The following is a 20,945-nucleotide window of genomic DNA, read 5'->3' on the forward strand; positions in this document are numbered from 1 at the left end:
AGATGACGAAACACGGCTGCCGCGCGATGGACGAATCTGGTGCCGGTGGCAGCAAGGGGTCGACGAGGTCGTAATGGGATCCTTTGGGGAAGCAGGAACAAAACTGGCACGGAGGTGGTGGCGGCGGAGCACGGATGCGCCGACTAGGGCAACCCCGCGGACAGGCTACCCACGGCGAAGTGGGGCGACGTCCTCTGTGTAGGGCTGTCGACAATGAGGGAGCGAGGGCGACGGCTGGGAGGCAGCCCTGCGGACAGGCAGGCTACCGACGTCCTCTGGCGGCGGCTGGCGAGGGCGAGGGCGAGCGAGGCAGCCTTGCGGATATGCAGGCTACTGATGGCGACATCCGCTGGCGGCGCGCAGATGGGGAGGCTGACGGTGAGGGCATGGATCCCGTCGTCGCAGGCGATTGCCAAGGGCGAGGGAGAGGGAGACGAGCGGTGGTTATGGCACGGAGGACACACGGGCGGCACGGGAATGTGGTGGGGGTGGGGTTTTGGGTGTGGACAAATGACCACGGTACCTTTGGCGGATTAAAATTCTCAAAAACAATTAATTTAGAGAGGTAATGCCCAACCACCCTAAAGGGATTCAAATAAAATAAAGTAAAAATAAAACTTGATTGACCCGGATCATCATTATTATGTGTTCTTCCCCTGCCAGATGACTGCTGGGCGGAGCCAAAACGTGATGCAACGGTACGCACAAACGATTCACCGATGTCTGAATTCTGAGCTTTATTGAACTGAATGAGATTGGTGCCGGGCGTCGCAGGGCAATCTGGTGGCCAACACCAAGACGTTCCCGCACGGGATCAAGGCGCTGGCGGACTACGTCCACAGCAAGGGGCTCAAGCTCGGGATCTACTCCGACGCCGGGTGAGAAGTTGTTCTCTGGTCGTCAAGCGAGAAGTGCCCTCCCCTGTTCTCTTTTCCCGTGCTGCTACTGACAATTCCTCCGCAGGTTTCAGACCTGCGCCAAGGCCCAGTCCGGCTCCCTCGGCCACGAGGAGCAGGACGCCAAGACCTTCGCGGCATGGGTGAGTGAACACCACCATCTGGTACCTGGCCCTACTTTTCAATGGAGGATCATGTGCCATTGGTTCTGCTAATCTGCTCCTCGCAGGGAGTCGATTACCTCAAGTACGACAACTGCAACAACGGCGACCTCAAGCCGTTGGAGAGGTGCGTGGCACAATCACACAATGCCGCCCTGTCCTGAGACTCCTACTGACCACTAGAGCCTTTCCCTGCAAATTTTTTTGTGAAACAAAAGTTCCCGGCGAATTTACCTGACAGGTTTGTGGCACGTGAACAGGTACCCTGAGATGAGCAAAGGCTCTGATGAAGGCGGGCCGGCCGATCTACTTCTCGCTGTACGAATGGTACGGCAATCTGCCTCTGAAACTCTGATCACCGCAACCGGTTCCATGATGAGTGACTTACTGAAGTTTCCTGCCGGTGACCGTGTGACCGGTCGTCGCTCAGGGGCGACATACACCCGGCGCGGTGGGGCGCGGCCTACGGCAACAGCTGGAGGACCACCAACGACATCGCCGGCAACTGGGAAAGGTAGGGCAGCGTTCGTGCTCACCTCCCCGGCCGCCGCGGAGATTTTGTTTGCTGAGAGGCTGTTCCTGTTGCCGCCTGCGTTTCGTTGCAGCATGATCGCAACGGCGGACCAGAACGAGGTGTGGGCGGAGTACGCGCGCCCCGGCGGCTGGAACGGTCGGTCCGGCTTCTTGTCCAGCCACGCTTTCAGAATTCAGTCACGTTTCTCCTTGCCCAGGACAAGTTTTCATGAATGAATCAGTCGTCTTCTTCGTTACTGCTGGTGCAGATCCGGACATGCTGGAGGTGGGCAACGGGGCGATGACCAACAGCGAGTACGTCGTGCACTTCAGCCTCTGGGCCATGTCCAAGGTGACAGCCGGCAGTTTCCTCTCCGCGTTCTGCCGCAGGGAACAGGCATTTTATTCTCTGAAAATCTGAACCCCTCTGCTCGTCTCATCGCTACGCGGGCGATGCGTGCAGGCGCCGCTCATCATCGGCTGCGACGTGAGGCACATGTCGCAGGAGACGTACGGCATCCTGGCCAACAAGGAGGTGATCGCCGTCAACCAAGGTGAGCGCTGAGCCGTGGTCATGGCAAGTTGCGTAGTTGCGCTCAGTTTACAGATGGGAGCTGCTGTCTCTGTCCGGGCACGCAGATCCACTCGGCGTGCAGGGGAAGAAGGTGAGGATGGAGGGGAGCAACGAGATCTGGGCGGCGCCGCTGTCGGACTACCGGACGGCGGTGGTGCTGCTGAACCGGCACGCGACGGACGGGGCCACCATCACCGCGCACTGGGACGACGTCGGCCTCCCCGCCGGCCTGGCCGTCGAGGCCAGGGACCTGTGGCAGGTACGTAACAAAACGCCCCGCCCCGCCCCGCCCCGCCCGCGCGCCGCCACGCCACCGCCGCCCGGCCGCGGATTGACATCCTCGCTTGTCTGTTGTCGATGGCAGCACAAGACGCTGGACGGCGCGTTCACGGACAGGATGGCGTTCGACGTCGCGGCGCGGTCGTGCAGGATGTTCGTGCTCAGGCCCAGGCTCCCCATGAAAGCATAGCATTGCGCGGCGGCGCCGGGGCCGCGCGAACGGACCGACGACGGAGCACGCTGGTGGCCGGCGGGCGGCGGCGACGCCGCGGCGGCGGTGTGGTGGTGGGTATTGGGCGAATTGTGTGTACTTGCTACTTTGCATTAACAGCCATTAAGGGAATTTGCCACAGGCTATCGACGGTAAGCGAAGGGCGCGGCCCAGTCCAGGCCGAGAACTCCCGATTTGTCGGCCCATGGGCTGTAGTAGCAAAGCCGAGTTCTCTCTCCCTCTCGGCTCCGCGCTGTGTGGCCCGGCCGGCGGCCGGGGCGACCCGGTCTCCTCCCAACTCCCAACAGCTTAGAACCTGATCTGCGTGCATTTCAGACGCAAGAAAAACTTTAGGGGTTACGCTGATTCACATGGATTCCCTGCAAAATTTCACATTAAGCAGTGAGATGCATCCATGTGGTTAGATCGTTAAACCGCGCGGCGTCGTGTGCGATGCGAGCAAGCAGAGTGGCTAGTACGTATACCCAGTTTCCCAGCGGTCAGCACCAATTGTACCGCATGGAAGTATACAACTGCAGGCTGCAGCTCGCTCCAAGTGTCCAGCCTGCTAACCACTGCTGTGCATGTGAGAAAACAAAGGCCGCTCCTCTCCTACCAAACGCCGTCGTCGTCAACCGTCGCTCCGTCAACCACACCTCTCCTACCAAACGCAGTCAATCGGGCCACATTGTCCTGTTCTGAGTTTTGTTTTCAGAGAAAAAAGAAGGATCCAAGTTAGCATAAATATTTTGTGGGATCCGTGCTCTGCTCTTAATGTTTGTGCTCTGCTCCCTCGCCCAGCGAGCAGTGCCCCGGCTCTGCTTTCATATTTCTTCGTGGCGTCATCCTCGCACACTGCTTCAATTTCGAGGCTAAACAAATAAAAAATCTTATCTTGTTCGGTTGCAAAGGGATTGAAGAGGATTAGAGAAGGTTGCAAAGTTTTCCTTTGTTGACATCCAAAATTGGCACAACTCAGATTTTCTGGACAATCTGGACAGACCGGTCAGACCTCTTGTACAAACCGGTCAGAAAAAGTTTGTCAAATTGTCAATTGGACTGTACCATTGCGTACATCTCGTCGAGACGATCGAAATGCATATATGGAACGTCCAATTTGGAGTCCAGATGAAGAAGTTATGCCTCCCGGAAGACCTGCACCCCGGTCGGACCGGTCCAGGGGCGGTCAGACCGGTCCGAAACGCCCAAACCGAGTTAGGAGTTGTATTTTGACACGAGATTTGTTAGGATTTCAACTCCTAATGGGTACAGACCTCCCCACCCTATATATATAAAGGGTCACAGCCGATTGTGGTTAATCCCAATCGATTAAACAAATCATACCTTACTTTTATCCTCGAAACCCTAACTTTTCCAACCCTATCTTCTGTTTTTCGCTCGTCTCTACAGCGTTCGATGACGATCTAAGTGGCCTGCCGACCTCAGAGCAACCCTAGTTCCATTAGCTCCGACGGGTCCCTCTCGAGCTCTTGGTTCCAGGATTTCGCCGTCTCCCTGGAGCACCGGTCTGACCGGTCCGCATAACCGGCCTGACCGGTCTGCGCAGAGAGGCCGCTGGTGCTGATCGTTTTGACGATCTTGCTGTGTGTTCTAGCGCGTTCGAGTGTGTGACTAGATTTTACGTCAACACACTTTTTGGCGGCTCCGCTGAGGAATGATTAATCTGGTTATTCAAAACCGATCTAATCTACTCCCTAGAAAAAGATGGGCGTCATCATCGACCTCGACGAAGGCAACATCTCCGCATCTATCGAGGATCTCAGTGAGGAGGAGCGTCAAGATTACTTGGTGGCCAGGGAACACCTCATGTCACAATTCTTGAAGGGATTCAAGAAAGATGAAAAAGGCCAGGTCACGAAGGTTCAAGACTCCGTGATACTCTCCTTCACGCTTAAGAATAAGCAAGTTGAGGTAATAAACACTGTAAGCACTTCATCTTCCGACTTGTTTAGCCAGTTATCATCTATTATGAATCAGAAAATTGCCGATATATGTAAACCCACAAATGATTTGCTTGGTGATTTAAAGGGTCAAGTAGAAATTATGAAAAAAAGGCAAATCTGTATATGATAATTGTGCTTTTCAAACTCCTTGCTTATCGGTTATGCCAGCATATTCTCAACAACCAAAATATGGCATGCCGATAGACTATTTTGCAGGGCAAATGCCACCTTCTTCATCGGTCCACGCAAGATCGGTCAAACTGGTCCATGTGACCGGTCAGACCGGTCAGACGGGTCAGATGACCGATCTGACCGATGCTTTGGTAGTCAGCCTACCGATTGCGTCAACTCCTTGTTCGGCAGCTCCTAGCCGAATAAATGAGTTGACAAATTCTGTGCCGCCTTTGCTTTCACAGAAATCTGGTTCTCCACATGAACCAATTTTTAATAATGTATATGAAAATTCTTTGGGGCGTGCACCGGTGAGTTCGGTTCAGATGATGGAACAAGATGATTCCATAGCACATCGTCTTAATTCCGCATCACAAGCATCCACGAGTGGTAGATGCGAAGCCGATCTTGCTAAATTAAAAGAAGATCTGGCTGGTCACAATGAAGCTAAATTGTCAGATTTATCATCGGTTAGACAAGGCCAAAATGAGTCAGTCTTGGATTATTTCCAAAGATTCAAAGCTATAAAAAACCGATGCTTTAATTTGACAATTTTTTAAAAAGATTTGGCGAACTTGGCTTGCAATGGTTTGCGTTCTTACTTGAAAGAAAAACTCGATGGTTTTGATTTTATTACTGTTAATCATTTGCAAATGAGAGCCATTGGTTTAGAATTTAAATTTAAGAATGCAAAAGAAACTTTCGAGACTAATCAATCCATACATGTCGATTGTAAATCTGATTCGGATGATGAGAGAAAAGAAGTTGCTGAGTTCATATGGCCATCAGAAGCTAAGCCATACTCTTGTTCATCGCTTAAGCCGATTCCAAAGAATCGGCAAGAACAAGTTTGTTTTACGTTTGATATTTCTAAGTGTGATCGCATATTTGATGAATTACTTAAGAACGGAAACATCAAGTGTACCACCACTTGAAGAGTTAAAGCGATGTGCATATTGCAAGTGGCATAATTCTTTTTCTCATGCAACTAATGACTGCAATGTCTTTCGTCGAAAAGTCCAATCGGTCGTTAATGAAGGACGATTGGCAATGCATGAGATGCAAGTTGACAAGGGGTCATCCCTGGTTCATTCCATTGATCTAGATAATGCCAAGGTGCTCATTCGTCCAGAACAAGTCAAAGGAGCTAAAGAAAAAAAATGTTATCATTGGTGAGCCAAGGCCGAAGAATGTCAATGACAAGATTCTGGCTAGGAAAGTAAAATTGGAGAAGACTCCTGATGGTAAGGAGTCATTAAAAATTACTGTCAACGCTTAAAGACCCGGGGGGGCAAGAGAGTTTCTCGCAATACTCGAGTCGGCCTGCTGTGCAGGCACAACCGGTTAGACCGGTCGCCTCTACCGGTCAGACCTGTCAGCCAAAAAGCCGACGTAAAACTTTCAAGCCTAAGAGCCCGGAAGTTGGTACTTGGAAGGTTAATGAATCAAAGGTGCGGAGAAAGGTTGAGAAGCAGAAACTTACCTTTGATCAATTACTGAACAAGTACATGAAGGCCGTTCCAAAAGATCGGCCACTAAAAAAAGAATCAAGTTCATCTCCGTGTCAAGGCAAGCATTCTTCTCCTAGGAGAGAATCCAGCAAGCATAGGAGTGATAGCACTACAGTGTTCCCTCCTCATAAGGTGTATTCTACTATGCCGTGGGCACCACCGGCATCGGATTTTTCTTATCCTGCATGGGAGCATGAAGGATTTTGGAAGTATTATTATCCGATGCTGCACCCACCATCTGACCGAAGGGAGGAGGATCACATAAGACCTGTGTTCGACAGGATGACACGACCAATGCACGACCGATTGGGACCCCAGCAATCAGGTCAAAGGTGACAGCCTGCACCGGTCATCAGAGGCCGGGCAAAGAGTACCATGTCAAGGGAAGAAAAGTAGAAGTGCAGCCTACTGTTGATCCAGAGAATATTAAAACCGATGCTGTTGTTCAGATCGGTGATACTAAAGTGGCTGTTGATAATGTGGGTAAAAAATCGATAGTGTTTGGTAAATCGGTTAATTCTCCTATTCAGAGGCCGACCAGGGCTAATGATCATCAGGCCGGCAGCAGTAGTTCAGCGTCGAAGCACTTTCGACCAAGGTGGTGTCCTCCAGGGTTGATTCGTACTCAAAAGAGGAAGTTGCAGCGCCTATGCTTTCAAGAGAAGGAGCAGGAGATCAAGAAGCCGAGGGACAAACAATTCAATCAGTGCAGACCCATGGTCCCTCAGGGCAAAGTATGGAGGGTCAAAGCAGCTGACCAGCCAGCATGACCGGTCAAGCCGCCTCAGGCGACCGGTCTGACCGGTACATGCGACCGATCTGACCGCCCCGAACAACCGGTGAGACCGGTTGACCCATCAGTTCAGTAGAAAGCCGAATCGGCAATACCCGTTTCGGTTCCTTGCGATGGAGAAACACCATTAGCATTTTCAATACAGAACGATGAGGAGCTAGTGGGACATGAGGTTGCACCAAAAATGCAGCAATATGCAGCTCAACGACATTTAAATGCTCGGGGGGCAAAATATTGGCAAGTGATAAGTTATCTCATGAAGCTTTTATTCAATAGATCAGTTTGCAAAGGGCGCTAGATTTTGACTATGCTTTGTTTCAAAATCTTGAGTTGTTTGAAAGATCTAACATTAGTAAATAAAGCCGAATTAGAAGTTTTTTAATTCGAGCTAGAAGATTGGCAAACTGATAGTAAGGAAGCATATTGATGCTCTTACTCCTATTCTTTGGTTAAAGAATGGAGCCGAATTTACTTGGGGGGCAAAACAGCAAGAAACATTTGAAAAGATTAAGCAACATTTATCTTCACCACTGGTTCTCAAGGCGCATAGGAGAGGGTTCCTTTTAGGCTTTTCATGGCAGCGGAAGACAAAGTTATGTGGCTGTTTTGACTCGATAAACCGAAGGCAAGGAGTATGTTGTCACTTACATAAGCCGACGACTTATTGATGCAGAGACAAGGTATATTTTTTATTGAGAAATTATGTTTGTCTCTCTATTATATGCTTATACCAAATTGAGGCATTATCTACTATCTAGTACTTGCATAGTAGTATGTTAAACCGGTGTAATCAAACATATGCTGCAAAAGCCGATTTTGAGTGATAGAATTGGCAAGTGAGCATATGCTTTAGTTGAATACAATTTGGCTTGTGAATCCTTAAAATCTGTGAGAGGCCAAATTATAGCGGATTTCATTGTTGAGCATCGGATTAATGATAAGCATGATTTGGATGTAGGCTATATTACTTGCACACCATGAAAGTTATATTTCGATGGATTGGTTGTGATAATGGTAAAGGATATAGTGCTGTCTTGATTTCTCCAAGTGGTGCTATTTTTGAGTTCTCAAACCGGTTAAAGAGGATTGCACAAATAATCAAATTGAGTATGAAGTCCTTTTATTTGGCTTCGAATTTTTGCAATCTATGGGCGTGAAACATGTGGAAGCCTTTGATGATTTACTTCTGGTGGTGTAGCAAGTATCCAAGGTATGCTAATGTTACAATGGATCTTTAAATGCATATCTTGACAAGTGCCTCGATATTATTTCTTCCTTTCATGAATTTGTTATAAAACATATGCCGAGGAAGGAGAATGGACAGGCTAATACTCTGGCTCAGCAAGCATCTGGCTGCGCAAGTGTGAAGAAATATTTTCACATTCGAAAGCCGGTGCAAGCAAAAGCCGGGTTGCAGGTTCTGGACGAACCGGTCCGACCGGTAAATACAGCCGGTCTGACCGCCCAGACTACTGGAGACACCAATTCGGCTATGAAAGATGATGCAATCACTAAAACCGAAGATCAGGATTTGAAGGGATCCTATAATCTCTTATCTAAAAGATCCTAGTCATGGTGTAGAGAGGAATATTCGATGTATAGAACTCAAATATGTTTTGATCGATAGTGAGCTCTATATTTGAATTGTCGAATATTTGTTTCTTAAGTGTTTAGACTCAGATCAGGCCAGAGTTGCCATGAGAAAAGATCATGAAGGCATTGGTGGTATACGACAATCGGCTCCCAAAATGAAGTGATTGTTTAGAAGAGCTGATTGTTTACCCTACCATGATGTCTGATTGTTTCAAATAATATAAGGGGTGTAAAGAATATCGGCGGTTTGGTGATTTTACAGTTGGTGCCCGCTGCGTTGATGCATCCTATTGTCAAACTATGGCTTTTCCGAGATTGAGGATTGGAGTTCATTGGTCAGATTAATCCTCTATACTCAAAGGTGCATTGCTTGTTAATTGCTACATATTATTTTACTAAGTAAACCGAAGCAGTTCCCTTGAAGAGCATGATTTAGAGCCGAGGTAATATATACTCAGGCTTGTCTCATTTATACAAGATGACATGGCCAATATACAATATTGACCTTGCAAAAGACATGATTGGTGTGTAGGTGCTTTGTATTGTTTCAGTACAGATTAGTTCTTGACAATAATCTAATCTTGGCCATTTGCATCATGATTGTGCCATATTCATTTATGAGGCCGATTGGAATATTTTGCACTAACAAGCAAGCTGAATATGATTCTTTTATTTCGGCTAGAGGTTTATGATTCATGGAGATAAGGCTAGTGGATGCTATATATATTCATTATACGCTCTCAGTTGTGATTATAGGAGACAAAACACCAATTGCTATTCATTATAATTGGGTTGGTTTGTGTATCCATGATCATTTGAAGTGTGAGATTGACTTTGGACCAAATTCCAAACAATCATAGCCGAAGTGGTGTGTACTCAGGTTCGTATCTTACGGGAAATGTAGGAGTATGAGCAGCAAGGTGAAACCATCGCCTTGAGCCATATCAAGATATGTGGTTAATCGGATTCCTTCATCATTAGAGACAAGATGTGACTGGTGCGCAAGTGCTTCTCATTGTTTCAGTGCAGTTTTGGCTTGGAGAAATGTTTCTTGGCACGTAAGTTTTACCAAGAAACAGGGGGCATATGTTGACAACCAAAATTGGCACGACTCAGGTTTTCTGGACAATCTGGACAGACCAGTCAGACCTCTTGTACAAATCGGTCAGACCGGTAAGGAAAAGTTTATCAAATTGTCAATAGGACTGCACCGCTGCGTAGATCTCGTCGAGACGATCGAAATGCATATATAGAACGTCCAATTTGGAGTCCGGATAAGGAAGTTATGCCTCCCGGAAGACCTGCACCCCGGTCTGACCAGTCTGACCGGTCCGAAATGCCCAATCTGAGTTAGGAGTTGTATTTTGACACGAGATTTGTTAGGGTTTCGACTCTTAATGGGTACAGACATCCCCACCCTATATATATGAAGGGCCACGGCCGATTGTGGTTAATCCCAATCAATTCAACAAATCATACCTTACTTTCCAACCCCATCTTCTGTTCTTCGCTCGTCTCTACGGCGTTCAATGGCATTCTGAGTGGCCTGCCGATCTTAGAGCAACCCTAGCTCCATTAGCTCCGACGGGGTCCCTCTCGAGCTCTTGGTTCTAGGATTTCGCAGTCTGCCTGGAGTACCGGTCTGACCGGTCCGCATAACCGGTCTGACCGGTCTGCGCAGAGAGGCCGCTGGTGCTGATTGTTTTGACGATTTTGCTGTGTGTTCTAGCGCGTTCGAGTGTGTGACCAGATTTTGCGTCAACACCCTTTTCCAAAAAAAAGAAAAAAATTTAAATCTTCAACAAATCACAATTCCCTTAATCTCTATCAATCCCCTTAATCCTTTTGTGGAGGAGATTTACCGAAAAAGCCTTAGGTCAGCTCCAGTGTTGTTGAAAATCGACTTGTGAGCTTCCGATACCAAACCATGCAAAGTATGAAAGTCAACTGTTCGTGTCAGCACTAAAAATCGAACTCTAAACTCGTTTCGACTCGAGGGAATAAAAAAATCGCCCGGAGCGCACGAACGGCTCCCAACTGCATGTATATGTAGCGCGAAGAGGATGGACGCCAGGAAGACAGTCATTTTTTTAATATACCTGCAGGATCCACAAATTGATGCATACATTGTATCTATCGAATCGAAGTTTGGTTCGTCTCGCGTGGACTCATCGGTCGTATTGAGCATCGGAGCTGGCCTTAGGGGATATATTCTTGGGTATATTGTTTCATGCGTCCGGTCGCCACGCAGGCACGCCAGCTACCGCTTGTTGGAATGATCTCTTTTCTAATAGGCCCAACGGCCTATTAGGCCCTTAATCCGCGTCCTGATCGGGGGCGCCCAACCCTTAATGGTTGGTGGGCCCCCGCTGTACAGCGCTAAATAAAAGGGGGTAAGGGGCCGGGGCACTCGACACAAGGTTCGCCGCGCCGCCAGCACCCTCACCCACATCCCTAACCCTACCCGATCTAGAGGGAGCGTTGGAGCAATGGGAAGCCTCACCTTCATCGCCTTCATTGCCGCCAGCTCTGTCCCGTCGTCCCCACCATCATCCTCGACGCCGTCGCGCCGGCAACGACCTCTCTGCACCAATCGTCGCCGCCTTTGAGCAGATCTCCATCAACGAACCCGTGATGGCCGGACCGAGCTCTTCTGCAGGCACTGAAGGTCCTATCTCTCTCTCTCTATCTGTGTGTGTTCTTGTGTAGATCTAGGGACTCTTGTACTTGATGTAAAGAAAATAAGAGAAATCCTACTCGATTTGTACACTGTGTGATCCTAGAAATCTAACATTGGTATCAGTCACCTACACACGTGTAGATTGAGGTCAGGAAAGAGAGTTTCGAGTGCGAATCGAAACAACAGTCAAAGAAAAGCAACTCGATCTCGGATCGGACAGAAAAGTTTCAAACCCTATCATTCGAACTCGAATCGATAGAATCAGAGAAAGAACAGAGCGAATCGATGGCAAAATAGAACTCAACAGTGAAACCCTAACCCTAACCCTAGAGATCAAAGGGCGCGGGACCTACCTGGTCCGCGCGCCACTGCTGTCACCGGTGCGTGTGACGCGCTTGCGCCTCCGCTCGCCGGACTTCGCGGCACAGTGGAGCCGCCTGCTCGCTGCTCCGGGACGCCGGGGTCGCGCGTGCGGGGCTCGAGAGCGTGGCTCCGTCCACGGCCGGCTCGACGGCGGCGCGCTCACCCTCTGGCGAACGCGCACGCCGGCGAGCAAGCCGCGACGGCGCCGTGCCGCCCGCTCCGCCCGGCCACCATGGCCAGTAGCCGTCGCCGCTGCGTAGCGTGGAGAGAGAAGGGGGAGGGAAAGAATGAACTAGGGTTTGGGGACGCCGCGTCGCCGTCGGGTTTTGATCCGGCGAAACGCGCGGACGACCGTCCGATCAAAATCGGCGGCCGAGATAGCGCCTCGCCTCCTGGGCTGGCTGGCGGCCCATGCGGGCGGGGGAGGGGACGCCGCGGTGGGCCGATTCGGCGGCCCGGCCGTTGGCTGTCGGGCCTCGGGCCCAAGAAGAGGTGGCCGAGCAGGCCGCGGGCCATTTTTGCTTCTAGGCCGCCTGATCAGTGTTTCATTTTATTGTTTTTTCTATTTTCCAGAAGCAATTTCAATAGTTTTTTTTGAATGGTTTTGATTATAGTTTGATCTCTATTCAATTTTGCACCAACGTGTTTATTGTTTAGAGATAAAAGTTTATAGTTTTTCTTCTGGAAATAGAAATTCCTACATGTTTCCGCTGCAAAAGTCTTTACAGTTGCTCTTTACTTTAATTCGAACCAACGAGACAATTAAAGTTTAAGAGCATGGTTAAAAGGTTAATTTCAAGGATTATGGTATTGTTAATTTTCTGACCAACATTGTTAATTACAATACTGTAATTTCATAGTTTTTGTGCATTTATTTCTATTTCTGCCCAACGGTGATATAGATTTAATTGCATAAACATTTGTATGTTCTATTTTTGACCAACGTTGGAATTATTACATACAATTGTTGTTATTATGTTCTCACTATTTTTTGAAATTTTCAGCGGGGATGAACTTGATGGGATTCATCAGTCACATCCCGACTCTAAAAGGAGACAACTATGGCGAATGGATCAAGAAGGTTGATCTTGCTTTCGTCTGTGGAGAGGTGGATGAGATGATCACCACTCCAAAGCCCACTGAGCCACCGGCTCCAGTGAGAGGGGAATCTGACACTAATGCTGAGTGGCAGGAAAAGCAAAGGGACTATGCTCCCATAAAGATGGCTTATGATCTCCAAAAGATAAAGTTGAATAATGCCAACAAGAAATGTGTGGCAGTGATAAAGAACACAATTGATCCTAACATTTTGGGTTCAATTAGAGAGTGTGATTCAGCTGCAGAGTACCTTGAAAAGATAAAGAACCAGTTTACTGGTTCTTCAAAGACATATGCCACACAGATCATAGAGCAGTTGGTCACAAAGAGGTACTATGGAAATGCCAGTACTATAAGAGATCACATCATGGGGATGTGCGCCTTGAACTCCAAGCTCAAACCAATGAACTTGGATCTCAAGGAAGAGTTTATGGTGCACCTGGTGTTCGCCTCTCTGCCAAAAGAGTTTGCAACGTTCGTTGTAAACTATAACTCACAGCCAGAGAAGTGGAACATGGAAAAGGCAATTGTCATGTGTGCACAAGAGGAAGATAGACTCAAGAAACAGAATGGTGGGTCTGTCAATTTTGTGCATAATAACAAGAAAAGGCCTTTCCATGCTACTTCTTCCTCTAAAGCTAAAGACAAAGCCCCTATGCCACAGAAGTATCAGCAACAGCGTCAGCAACAGCGCCCTCCAGCACAAGATGAGTGCTTCCACTGCTTTGATAAGGGGCATCGTAAAGCAGATTGTCCCGCTTACTTAAAGATGATAATGGCAAAGCATGGTGAGAATGTAATTTCATTTGTTAATGAATCCCTGTATTTACAGTTTTCTAAATCTACTTGGTGGATTGATTCTGGTGCAACTGTGTATGTTGCAAATTCTTTACAGGGATTCCGTTCGACAAGGACTACGCAAAGAAGCGAAAGACACATTAAAGTCGCGAACGGAGTACAAGCAGATGTTGAAGCTGTTGGCGATGTCTCCATCGAGCTAGTTAATGGTTTCATGCTTGTATTAAAAGATGTTTTATTTGTTCCTTCGCTTCAAAGAAACTTGATAAGTGTATCACGCTTAGACACAGATGGTTTTGGTTGTCATTTTGCGAATGGCAAATGTGAACTATGGTTTGATAATAATTGTATTGGTGATGCTGTCCTTTACAATGATCTTTATTTATTATCTATGCGTGATAAAGTGCATTCTGTATGTAATGTGAATGTGCATGAATCCTTGTCAGAGAAAGAAACAAAGAAAAGAAAGAGAACTCAAGATACTTCATCGAAATTATGGCACTGTCGTTTAGGCCATATTTCGAGGGGGAGAATTGAAAGATTAGTGAAGAGTGAAATTCTTCCACAGTTAGAGTTCTCTGATCTTGAACAATGCGTTGAATGCATTAAAGGAAAATTTGTAAAGCAAATCAAAAAGGGTGCCACACGAAGTGCAGGAACATTAGAAATAATCCACACTGATATATGTGGACCGTTTCCTGTGAAAAGTATGGATGGCTATGATTCGTTCATAACATTCACAGACGATTACTCTCGCTATGGTTACATTTATTCAATTAAAGAAAGATCTGAGGCATTGGATAAATTTAAAATATTCAAAGCTGAGGTTGAAAATCAGCTTGACAAAAGAATTAAAATAGTAAGATCAGACCGTGGAGGGGAGTACTACGGTCGACATACCCCTTATGGACAAGTTCCTGGACCTTTTGCGAGGTTTTTACAGGAAAATGGTATAGTTGCCCAATACTCTACACCGGGGGAGCCTCAGCAAAATGGAGTAGCTGAAAGGCGCAACCGTATACTAATTGCCATTGAGTCTGTGAATGGAGGCGTTAAAAACCGCCATCCATATTCTCAACAGAGTGCCAAGCAAATCGGTGCCCAAAACATCGTATGAGCTATGGACAGGAAGAGAACCCTCACTGACTCACCTACGGGTCTGGGGGAGCCCAGCTGAGGCTAAAGTGTTTAATCTAAATATTGGAAAACTGGATCCCAAAACTGTAAGCTGCCATTTTATAGGCTATCCTGAAAAATCGAAAGGTTTTCGTTTCTATTGCCCAGACAGACATACAAAGTTTGTAGAAACGAGACATGCTGTCTTTTTAGAAAGTGAAATGATCAGGGGGAGCATGGTACCTAGAGAAATTGACCTTGAGGAGAAGCGGGTGTATGTGCCTACTCCTATGATTTAAGAGCCATTTTTCTCACTACCTGTTGATGCTGCACCAAAAGTTCCTAAAATAGTGATGTCAGTACCTTCTTCGGTTGTTGCTGCACCAACTATTCCAGATATTTCGGTGTCAACACCTGTCGCAACTCCACACATACCAACAGTGAGCGAAGGTTTGGAACCTGTCATCCAGGAACCGCCGGAACCCGCGGTTGGACATGAGGAGGAGGAGCAACAGCCCCCTATGGAAAATGTACCAGAAGTTGTGGCACAAAATGTGCCACAAGCAGTGGCCCTTAGAAGGTCACAAAGAGAAAGAAGGCCAGCTATTTCTAGCGACTATGAAGTTTATAATACAGAAGAGGTTCATATGGAGGGTGATCCTGCTTCATATGAAGAAGCCATGAGAAGTATTCACTCATCTAAATGGCTGGAAGCTATGAAGGATGAGATGAAATCAATGAGTTCCAATGGTGTTTGGGACTTAGAGGAAATTCCTAAAGGAGCCAAAACAGTAGGCTGTAAATGGGTTTACAAGATAAAACATGACTCCAAAGGGAATGTAGAAAGGTTCAAAGCACGACTCGTGGCAAAAGGTTTTACGCAAAGAGAAGGGATAGACTATAACGAAAAATTTTCTCCGGTTTCGTGTAAAGATTCCTTCAGGATTATAATGGCATTGGTGGCACATTATGACTTAGAGTTACATCAGATGGATGTAAAGACGGCATTCCTTAACGGGGATTTGTATGAAAATATTTACATGGCACAACCAAAAGGTTTTGTCGTGAAAAGAAAAGAACATATGGGATGTCGCTTAAAGAAATCCATTTATGGATTAAAGCAAGCCTCTAGGCAGTGGTATTTAAAATTTGATGAAACCATAAGGAAATTTGAGTTTAAAGAAAATGAGGAGGACAATTGCATTTATGCAAAGTTCAGAAGTGGAAAATTTATTTTCCTGATCCTATATGTGGATGACATTCTACTTGCTAGTAGCGATGTTGGTCTGCTACTGGAGACAAAGAAATTCTTGTCCTCAAACTTTGATATGAAAGATCTCGGTGAGACTTCATTTGTTTTGGGAATTGAAATTTACCGAGATAGAACAAAGGGGGTATTAGGACTGTCACAAAAGGCATACTTAGAAAAAGTTCTAAAGAAATATAGTATGCATATGTGCAAGCCTTCACCTGCTCCAATAGTCAAGGGCGATAGATTTGGGAAATTTCAATGTCCCAGGAACCAGTATGAGATCGATCAAATGAAAGCTGTTCCATATGCTTCAAGTTTGTACACGCCCTGACTTAGCATTTGTTATCGGGATACTTGGCATATATCAAAGTAATCCAGGACAGGCACACTGGATCATGGTAAAGAAAGCATTACGTTATGTGCAAGGCACAAAAGGCCTCATGCTAACATACAGAAAATCCGATTCCCTAGAGATAGAAGGGTACTCAGATGCGGATTTTGCGGGGGACATCGATGACCGAAAGTCCACGTCCGGTTATGTGTTCACACTCGCAGGGGGAGCTATATCGTGGAAAAGCTCCAAACAAAGCGTCACTGCATCATCGACGATGTACGCTGAATTTGTGGCATGTTATGAGGCCTCGGGGCAGGTTGAATGGTTAAAGAAATTTTTTATACCCGGTTTAAGAGTGGTAGACAGCATTCAAAGACCACTCAGAATGTACTGCGATAATGAACCAGCAGTGTTTTATGCTCACAACAATAAGTCAAGTGGTGCTGCCAAACACATTGACATAAAGTTTTATGTTGTGAAGGAGAAAATCCAGAATCACTCTATTACACTCGAGCATATAAGTACAAATAAAATGCTTGCGGATCCGCTCACTAAAGACTTACCACCCAATGTGTTCATGGAACACATAGCCGGCATGGGTTTAAGGGAAATCCTGTGATTTCTGGAGAATAAAAAGGTCCCAAAAGATAAAGATTTTGTTTCGAAAACAGTGATGTGTGTGGTAGCTGTTAAGTCTATCGGCTTTGAACCGTGATGATAAAGCAGGCTCTATTCATTAATCTGTGATGGAACAACTAAAGGAAAAGTTTCAGGTTAAAGTATAAATTCAAAGTACAAAGTGAGATTAAGGGGGAGAATGTTGGAATGATCTCTTTCCTAATAGGCCCAACGGGGAGAATGTTGGAATGATCTCTTTCCTAATAGGCCCAACGGCCTATTAGGCCCTTAATCCGCGCCCTGATCGGGGGCGCCCAACCCTTAATGGTTGGTGGGCCCCCGCTGTACGGCGCTAAATAAAAGGGGGTGAGGGGCCGGGGCACTCGACATAAGGTTCGCCGCGCCGCCAGCACCCTCACCCACATCCCTAACCCTACCCGATCTAGAGGGAGCGCTGGAGCAGCGGGAAGCCTCACCTTCATCACCTTCACCGCCGCCAGCTCTGTCCCGTCGTCCCCACCATCGTCCTCGACGCCGTCGCGCCGGCAACGACCTCTCTGCACCAATCGTCACCGCCTTTGAGTGGATCTCCATCAACGAACCCGTGATGGCCGGACCGAGCTCTTCTGCAGGCACTGAAGGTCCTATCTCTCTCTATCTGTGTGTGTTCTTGTGTAGATCTAGGGACTCTTGTACTTGATGTAAAAAAAAAAGAGAAATCTTACTCGATTTGTACGCGGTGTGATCCTAGAAATCTAACACCGCTATCGTGCTCCTCGGAGCATCAAAGGGGAGGTACGGTATAGTCGCAGGCTTGCAGCAACCAGTTCGGTAGACAATAAATCCTCCGGGGTCGAGTTGAAACATCCGTTCACCGATAAAGCAGCCCATCCACATCCAGTCCATCGCTATTGGCTAATCGACTACCAACTGTTCGATCACTACCTGGTCACTGTCTCCAACCACTGCCGGCACGGCGCTGGAAACATCGTCTCGTGCACATATGCATGCATGCATGCGATGATTGGAGCTGGGCAGCTTGGGACCAGAGATCGATACAGGACCCCGCAGCAGTCAGGAGAGCTGGAGAGGTCAGAGAGCCTGTTGCTCTGGAACTCTGCTTCCCCTTCCAAGCAAACAATGCCAACGCCCGAGCACGCGAACTTCCTTCGGCCACCCGCATCTCCGTCCGTCTCGACGCCAAGCAAACGCAAAGGTGGTTAGCGCCTTGGAAAAGAGTTCCAGGATGATTTCAACGACTTGAACCATAATTGATTGTTAGATAAGTCTCACGTATATTTGTGCATCGTTGTATCTAATATTTTACTAGATAGGACTAGATATAGCCTTTCTGAAATGATCTTGACCATCGATAGAATCACTCGGTAATTTTATTAGCCTCCCGCGGCCACCTAAAAAGAACCAACATTAAAGAGATACTTGGTCAAATCTCCGGCGGGTTGAGAGAAATAGATCCATTTGGACCAACAATCAAATCGTGCTGATGATGAGGTCCGTCGATTGTCACTTAGACCAGTCTCAGTGAGAGTGTCATCGACATAGTTATTAAGACTGAAACTTAGAAATGTAACAGTGGAGTGTTATCAGTGTCATAGTGATTGGTTTTGCTATGGTACTCCAAAATAACCGTGGACCGTAGATCTTGAGCGTGAAAATGAAGTATTACCTCCTAGGAGGTAATAGTATTTATATATATATAATTCTAAAAATAGAGAAAATATAGAAACTAACTTCCTATTAGATCTAACCTCTAAAAGATCTAACGGGACAAATAAAGTTTCATTGTTTTAATGTGACACAGTTTCTTGTGCATGCATGGTGGCTGTTTATTCTAGAGTGCGTATGAAAGAATTTCGTTTTTTAATGTGAACGTCAGAACATGTCAGCTCACCAAGAAGATCTGAGGCACCTGCTTGACATACGCATCCCAATTGCTACTTGTCCCATCAAATGGCCAATTAATTTTTTTTCCGTAACTGAACGTGATATGGTTAATGGGTTGACACTTTAGAGAAAAACAATAGCATGTGACGTTTATAATTCTAAAAATAGGAAAAATATCTTATTAGATCAACTTATAAAAGCATGAGTGCATCATATCAATCGATTAGTTTTTCCTAACGTGAATGTTGAATGTGACATGGATCTGTTCATAACAAAAACGTGACATGGGAAACATGTGAAGGCAGTTTTGCTTAATCTGCGAGTATGATGGCCGGTCTCGCCTACCATACACTTAAAGATTTGGATATTTTTATGGCAAGTACCAAACAAGTACTCCTGTAAGTGTGATTTGAAACATACAATATTTGCTTGTGTTGAGATGGCCGGTATTTTTTTTTCCACGATGCGTGTGCGTGAGGAGCTGGCTCTCCGTGCATGAGAGCAGATAGGAAACGGAAGCTGCATGATTTGCGGAATGTTGTTGGGATTTTTCTCCTATTTATTTTAATTACTTAATAAATGAACATTCTAAAAATCAACGGCTGTGATTTCTTTCGACTCGCTTACCTCGTAGGAGGTAATTGGAGTACCGTAGCAAAGCCCCATAGTGATGACAGTCCTCTCTCTTTATACTGTTGGTACATGTTACCAAATTTAATATTCATGACACTTTTATAATACTTCCACTGAGATTGACCAGTTTCGACTCCAGAGAATAAAAAATTCGCATCGAAGGGGTATAGTCGGAGCATCAAAGGGGATAGTCGTCGCAGGCTTGCAGCAACCAGTTCGATAAACAATAAAACCTCCGGGATCGAGTAGAAATTAAACATCCGTTCACGGATAAAGCAGCCCATCCACATCCAGTCCGATCCATCGCTATTCGCTAATCGACTACCAACTGTTCGATCACTACCTGCTCACTGTCTCCAACCACTGCCGGCTGGAAACATCGTCTCGTGCACATATGCATGCATGCATGCGATGATTGGAGCTGGGCAGCTTGGGACCAGAGAGGCGGCGAGACGACGTTCCACTGACCCTGGCAGGGCTAGAAGAGCTAAAATGATATATACTACATCCGTTTCAAATTGTAGTTCGTTTGAATTTTTATTTTAAATTTGACCACTCGTTTTATTCAAAAAATTTATATAAATATTGTCAAATTTAAGTTATTCTGAAGATCTTGTATTGATAAAGCAATCAACAACAAAAAAAGTAAATTTTTGTACAAATTTTTGAATAAGAAGAGTGGTCAAATTTGAGATAAAAAAAGTCAAACGATCTATAATTTGAAATGGAGGGTAGTAGTTTGGAATTGAACAAGGAGTGATAGAGTGTTGCACGTCACAAAGTTTCAGTGTTAGTTTTTCATTTTCCCTTTTTACGCTCAACCCCATTTCCCTTCTCTCGCACTCTCCGGCCGACGCTATACCCAGCCAGCGCTGCCTCGTCCCGTCACCGATCCGCATCATTGCCGACCATCGCGTGAAGCTAGCGCAGGCGAACGAAGAACGTTGTGTGTCATCCTCCGTTCCTCTGGCCGTGGAGCGCAGCCGTACTGACTACTGCGTGCTTGAAAAAAAAAAACAAGAAGACGCTGCTCCTACTACCAACCGGCGTGATCGTCACTCGCCAACCATTCTCCATAACGGGAGGCACACATGCAATCGGAAGAAGTTGATGTTCTCCTGTGAACGTCTTAAGAAAATAAACGTGGCAGGATGCGAAGAATCCCACGGAGGACAGAGCATTTCGGCCAGAGATCGATACAAAACCCAGCACCAGTGCTGGAGAGGTCGGAGAGCATGTTGCTCAGGAACTCTGCTTCCCCTTGGCTTCCAAGCGAACAATGCCAAACAAATGCAAGGCGGTTAGCGCCTTGGATTGATAAGAACAAGACTAATAATAAAGCCAGCTGTCGGCGGTAAGAATTTTTATAGCGTACCTCTCAGCCAACAAGTATAGTAATTAGTCCTTCATTATTAATATAAGCCCCACATGTTTTTTCCATAAGATTTTTTGGTTCTTGTGTTCAAGCTAACTGCAAGTTTG

The 20,945-nt window shown here is 46.5% G+C and overlaps 1 protein-coding gene across 1 annotated transcript; it reads left to right on the plus strand.

Annotated features, from left to right (window-relative positions):
• The first annotated feature begins 213 nt into the window (after positions 1-213).
• Positions 214-2,780, plus strand: LOC120647801 (alpha-galactosidase 1-like). The gene is made up of 11 exons (XM_039924639.1): positions 214-519; positions 645-698; positions 775-878; positions 964-1,060; positions 1,126-1,184; positions 1,488-1,571; positions 1,663-1,727; positions 1,840-1,922; positions 2,034-2,124; positions 2,210-2,403; positions 2,509-2,780. Exons 1-11 carry the CDS (start codon positions 214-216, stop codon positions 2,611-2,613), a joined length of 1,242 nt encoding a protein of 413 aa, XP_039780573.1. The 3' UTR covers positions 2,614-2,780.
• The last annotated feature ends 18,165 nt before the right edge of the window (positions 2,781-20,945 follow it).

This window comes from Panicum virgatum, chromosome 9K (assembly GCF_016808335.1).
Source record: "Panicum virgatum strain AP13 chromosome 9K, P.virgatum_v5, whole genome shotgun sequence".
NCBI lineage: Eukaryota > Viridiplantae > Streptophyta > Magnoliopsida > Poales > Poaceae > Panicum > Panicum virgatum.